The sequence below is a fragment of the Aristolochia californica genome, unplaced genomic scaffold, assembly GCF_029961685.1.
Source record: "Aristolochia californica isolate CCGP_79_NKW_82.1479 unplaced genomic scaffold, dmAriCali1.0.hap1 SCAF_2, whole genome shotgun sequence".
Classification (NCBI taxonomy): Eukaryota; Viridiplantae; Streptophyta; class Magnoliopsida; order Piperales; family Aristolochiaceae; genus Aristolochia; species Aristolochia californica.
In genome coordinates this window covers 1,685,486-1,691,485 of record NW_027181881.1, presented here as the reverse complement: position 1 = coordinate 1,691,485, position 6,000 = coordinate 1,685,486, and the positions used below count along the sequence as shown (strand labels likewise).

Genomic DNA, 6,000 nt, shown 5'->3' with positions numbered 1-6,000 from the left:
ATAGCCCTAAATTTCACAAAATATGACGACTAGGGGGATGGGGATATTTTGTAACGGATCGTCCTAGTATCAGTATTAAAGTAGGGGATTCCAATTTAGGGGTGGGTAAAGGGTGGGGGTCGCCTTCAACCCGGACCTTGAAATCACACCAAAAAAAAAAAAAACCCGAAGAATCCCATCTCTATAACCTTGACCCTGACTCCGGAACCAAATCAGAAAAAAAGATCGAACAACCCTTGTCCCTACAACCTTTGAAAATAACGAATGATTAATTAAATTTGAAGATATTGTGCTTCAAAAATAGTAAACTAGGGTGCTAATAATTGAATTTAGAACGGAATCAAAGTCCTTTCGGGTCCTAAACCATGGAAGCTATTTTCTTGTGAAATATTATTGAACTTGATTCAACCCATAATGGCACCAATTGAACACAACTGATGCCAGAACGAGAATATTAAGACTGCACTTAAAATGCATAAAAATTGGGGGGACTTTAAAATTCAAACTATCACTACTGGTTAATGGTGGGTCGAGATAACTCAAGCTTTTCCCCAACCCCTGACCTTTTATACTAATTTACCTTTTATTATCTATGAGACTCATTATATTACATATAATATCAAGGTTCAAAGCACCAAAAAAAGGTTTTCTAAATTACTGACGACAATTAATGCTAGAATATGCTGACTCAAAATGTGAACGCTCCAAACCCATTTATATTAAACACAGTTCTCGGAACAAATAATTATCGACACAATCCAATCCCTCCAACCAACCGCACTCGGACGTTCAGAGTTCCTGGACAGACCAACAAAAACTCAAAGAAAAAACACAGAAGAAGGTGAAAACAGAGACAGGCCAACGGGTAAAGATAATAGGTGTGGCAGAGCAACTGGCATGATTTTGGTGCAGTTGGTGCTCCTTTATCTCAGATAACCGGGCCAGAAATGAGCGAACCTATTGTAGGATACGTATCTTGTAAGCCATCATTTTGCAGCTGGAATCATCTGTATGCTCACAAGTACTGTGCGTGTATTCTGGCGCGATTCTCCTCCCACCAAAGCCTCGCGTGCATCTCCCCGAACCTTTCTCGGCTGCACAAATAGTATGCAACGCAGTCAAAACACATCTTCAATCTGTTTTAAATGACGGGGAAAGGACCACCGTTTTTCAATTCTTTACTCCGAGAGGGAAATGCCCAATGGCTTTCACAGCTCTCAGAGTGGAGCGATTGAGTAGGTGCCGATTGACTGGTAAGTGTTTTCGCTTGTATCTACAGTAAATATACCTGAATCTGACGCGTCTAAGCTCCCTCGTCCCACCAGGCAAGGCCCTGATTGTTATGTAAACACCGGGCTCGTCTTGCTCTAACCACTCGGTCTCCTGATCGCTTGCGTTACTAATCGACACAGAGAGCTCCCCAGACCGGTCGCCGTCCCTTGATGAGCTCGTCCTAATGGAGGCATCCATAGATGATGTCTCAGTCTTAGCCCCACTTAAACTAGAGAGCTTCGGTGTCGAAGCAGGCCCCCCAGATTCGTAGTAAAGGCGAGCATGGGTTTGTACTGGCTGGTGGTCAAGCGAATCCGAGGAAGAGTAACCCATCCCAATTGGCCGCTGGAAGTTTCGCGGCAGGCGTTCTTTGGTTAGTGGGGGTGTCACTGGGCTGTCCTCTGCTGATTCCATCTTCGAGCTCTGATCAGAAACATTAGTTACAGACTACTAATGAAAGACAAAACAGAGAAGCAGATGAAGAGAGAGCGACGATTGAAGACTTCTCACCTCATCTTCAGACCTCGGTGGGGTGGGAAGAGGGACGGCCTGGCGGTTGAACCTCTGTACGTTGTAAAGCTCCGTGACTTTGTCATAGTTCTCGGCCCACCACCTTTGAGCTTGCCATTTGTTGAACAAGTCGCGACTAGCAAAATTCAAACAGAACAAATTTCAGTAAAACAGTTCCACCAAATTCATAGCATTCACCTTCTTTTGTTAATTATTATTTTTCCTTGACAATGCTGATTGCTCAATTGAACTGATAAGGCAAAAACATAACAAATACGGGGAGAAATGCCTCAAGAACACAGGAGTTAATATGCTAGAGAATCGACAAAGTTGTCGGCTCAGCGAGACACATGCCTCCCTTCTATGATAGAAATTTCGTCAAACACTTCACCGGAATAACTATAAACTGCCACAGTATTCAATATGGTTATGACCGGTCCAAGTGTTGACCATATTATACGGTCCCACTGTCGAACATGGATTCTTAGTCTTGTGTTCACTGGCTTGCCGGAAGAGACACGACCTCAATTTAGTAATCAGTAAGAAGTAGAGACGAAAAGGAGAAGATGGCAAACCCACACCACGTACCGCCCATGCACAATTTAAGTACCAAAGCCGGCTGAAAAATGGTGTCCTACACAAAATGTGTGGGTTGCTGTTTGCGCAAGGGACGAAGACCGCCACGAAATGATCAATGAGAGCCACAAGATAGTGCATTACCCTAAGGAAATTGACCCAACACATAGGCCCCCCGTTTCGACGCTTGTAAATTTCGTACATTTGGAAAAAGGTAAAGCGAGTACCCGGCCATGATTCAACCGATACCGATTACCGAGAGGCCGTAATTTCGTTTTTTGGTAAGAAAGGTCGCAAAGAGCTTACTCGAGCAACAGATGTGGGCTCCTTACCTAGCATAAGGCCTATGCAGCTAAAACTTTCTGCAAACTCGAATACATACAACGAACAAAAGGCACGTTAACGTTTTTTTCCACAAGACAATTTAGACAGAATTAGATAGACTTTGAACCACGACTGTGACACTCATTAGGGGTGGATAAGGATTGGATAAGGATTGGGCTAAACCCGGAATAGTCTGATGCAACCCTATCAGGGAGATGGGTGAGGGAAATAAAGTTTGGAACTAAAACGTCGCTCGGAAAAACAAAGCTTGCAGTCGAGTGAAATCAATGTGAAGAAGTAGAGAAATGCACCCTGGGAACTTGGAATAGAAAAAAAGCAGGGGCACAAATGTACAGAGAAAAAGAAAAGGGGTTTACCTGAATCGAATCCGCTTGAGATCGTTTCCTCCCTGCGGAAGAGTAACGAAAGTTATGAGGACGCCAGGCTCCACCTGCGCCACCCACTCTTTCACCTCTTCTTCCTCCAGTAAAACAACTACCGACGCCGACTCCATGCGGCCGCTCATTGATGGCGTTCGTTCTTCGCTTGACAGCCCCTTGAGCTCCTTCCCGAAGATCTTGGGCGTCGAGCTAGCGCTTCCCGTCCGGCGGTAGGAGTAGTGAAACCTCTCTGACGCTGACGCCGCGTCCGAAGCGGCATACCCTGCGTGCCGGTGACTGCTCGATCCCGCACATGGTTTGCAGTGCTTGTACGCGCCTGACGCCTTTAAGGCCATATCCTTGATCTGGGAGAACCAACCAGGCAACCACCATGAGAGCATTTCACGCAGTAATAACCGAGCCAGAGGAGAAAGAACAAATGTTCCTTCTGTAACCAAAGCGTTGTTAGGCTTTCTGTCATTCAGAATCACTCTTCCCTACAGTACTGTCTTCATAGGCATTTTGAAAGAAGCAATCAAAAATGGAAACTAAAGCAGGATAAACCTAGACGAGGTTATGAACTGCATTTCACTATTTCTAGATAAAGAATAGGTTGTCATCCAAAGCTTTAGGAGAGAGTTAACTTGCAAGCGTAATTAGAGTCAGAAGATCTGATGTCCGCTACTAAAAAATGAAGACCAGTAAGCATTACTGACCAAGTACCGAACAAAAGATTAGGCGGAAGATTGATATAAAATGGATGAAATTATCCACCAAATTTTATCTGAAATATAATGAATGCAGTGCTAGGGCTTATTTTTTTCCACGCATGAGGACATTTCCTAGGAAAAAGTCAGACCACAGCATCGACAATTTTTTGCAGAGAAACTGAATTGGCCGTGGTAGATGATAATTGTTCGAAATAATTTCCAGCTAAAATAGCTAACGGGCACAGATCATCTCCAATAACAAACATTCCACTAAACCAGCTCCCTTCTCACCAGGACTGTACGCGAGAGAAAAAAGAAAAAAGAAAATGAAAGGTAAAGAGAAATTTCTTCGGGCTAGGAGCCAATTTCCTTTTACCTGAGTTGTAAGAGCTTTGATAGCTTGTTTGGTTCTTGGAGTTCCTGAAGGCTCATCTTCTTCGGGATGGTGTATCGTTCCCCCCAGCTGCTTAGAGCAAGCGATGCACGTCAACATCTTCTCTGAAAACCGATCCGCAATATCAGATCTCAGCGGTTCACTCTCCCTGAACAGATCGATGAATCAAATGCCCGCGACAACAAGAAAACCCGAATAAATGAACTTAAGTGAGACCAAATTCCTCCTCGGGCTTATGATCAGCCAAATTCCTCCGGCCTTGAGAAACACAAGTCGACATCCTTGCGAAAGAGTAACAACAATGGTACTGTACCAGGCGCAGAGAAGCTACGAGTGATTTTAAAGCTCCAGTGAGGTACTTCAATGGCTACATAAATACAGGGCTCTAAATCCAACTGCAAACAAAAAAAACAAATGGAGTAACTCCTGTGTCACTCACACGACCACACCTCTCGAAGAGGAATCAAAGAAACATTGTTTCTGATAACATTACCGCTAAAACTCGTCGAGAAGTCTCTTTACCGACTGATCACAGACTGCCTAGGGGTCCGCTTCGTTTTGTTTTTGGGGTGATTTGAGGAAAGCGCAGAGAGGCGTGCGCCTGCGGCGGCCACCAGCGCATTTCCCTGACAGTCCTCCAGCACGCAAAGGAGAGTGAGAGCTGAGAAACAAAAAATACTCCCACTTCCCTCACCCTTTCTCTCTCTCCGCTTCCCGTTTCTTTTTCTCGCTCTAGGTTACAGACTTGGAATATTAAGACCCAGCGAGCTGCGGTGTGCGACCTGTTACCGGGAGATGACCGGTTGGGGATTCGTATCTGGGTCCGTATGGGGGTTTTCTCTTTTGTCGCTATGTGCTGGATCTCGGGACCCGACGAGGTTTTCGGAAACAAAACGCCGAGTGAAAAGACAGTCAAGCGCTTTTTCTGTTTTCTCCCTGGTCCCTCGCTCTTTCAGTGTGCTTACTGCTTGCTTTCCGTTTCCATCGGCGCAGAGATGAAACCCACAGTAAAAAGCGAAAGTTACTCTTTTTCTTTGTTTTTCCAGCTTTCGGACATTTATCGACTCTTGGAGACTTGTTATAAGAGATGAGATTTGGGAAGAGAAAAGGAAAACAAAAAAACCACGTAAGGGTCGTTTTCAGAAGTGTGAGGTCTAATCGGACTCGAAACCCGGAGCACGGATCCGGCACACGTGCTCGTCCAGGTGTACGTCTGAGAATGGAAGGACAGGTGAGTTCTTTGTCGCCGGATTTGCCCTACGACTCGTTTCTGAAATATCCGGACCTTCAGATCCGTAGAAGCCGCAGTTGTTCCAAATTTTCAAAGCCCCCACGTGAATCTACCAGAAACGACACTCCTTATCTACTCTTTTGTTGCGGTAAGTTGTTGCAACCTGAGTTGTTCCAATGTTTCCAATGGCCTACAGTCACTTCAAGCGCCAGTTATTGTCGGGAAACCCTCTCGTTATATTACCCAGGTGAACCGGAACCACAACTAAATCTATTTGAAAATGGTTCACTCATATGGAATTAATAGTTGTTTTAAGTACGCCTAGAAGGTGCAACTTGGGTACTCAAACTAGATCCCGGTTCATCAACGAAACAAAAGAAATATCACTTATTCGGTTAGGTCTTAATCCATTGTGTGTTCATTTTTATTTTTTTACAAGGTATCATGTTTGATTGAATATGTTTTTTAATTTAATTGGCATGACAACATTTAAAAAAGATAATTAACTAAATTTATTTGAGTATATTAATTATTGAACTATGGAGCCCATTATCATTTGGTTCAAGTTTTCCCTTTCGTCCGGTCTATTTGATTATAGTCACT

The 6,000-nt window shown here is 44.1% G+C and overlaps 1 protein-coding gene across 1 annotated transcript; it reads right to left on the bottom strand.

The window, feature by feature from the left end:
- Window positions 1-681: 681 nt before the first annotated feature.
- On the bottom strand, window positions 682-4,874 carry LOC137955784 (protein Brevis radix-like 2). Its single transcript, XM_068802903.1, has 7 exons — window positions 4,660-4,874; window positions 4,480-4,561; window positions 4,149-4,314; window positions 3,060-3,427; window positions 1,783-1,918; window positions 1,289-1,695; window positions 682-1,094 (listed from the first exon to the last, which is right to left on the bottom strand). Exons 3-7 carry the CDS (start codon window positions 4,263-4,265, stop codon window positions 1,016-1,018), a joined length of 1,107 nt encoding a protein of 368 aa, XP_068659004.1. The 5' UTR covers window positions 4,266-4,314; window positions 4,480-4,561; window positions 4,660-4,874; the 3' UTR covers window positions 682-1,015.
- Window positions 4,875-6,000: the final 1,126 nt, after the last annotated feature.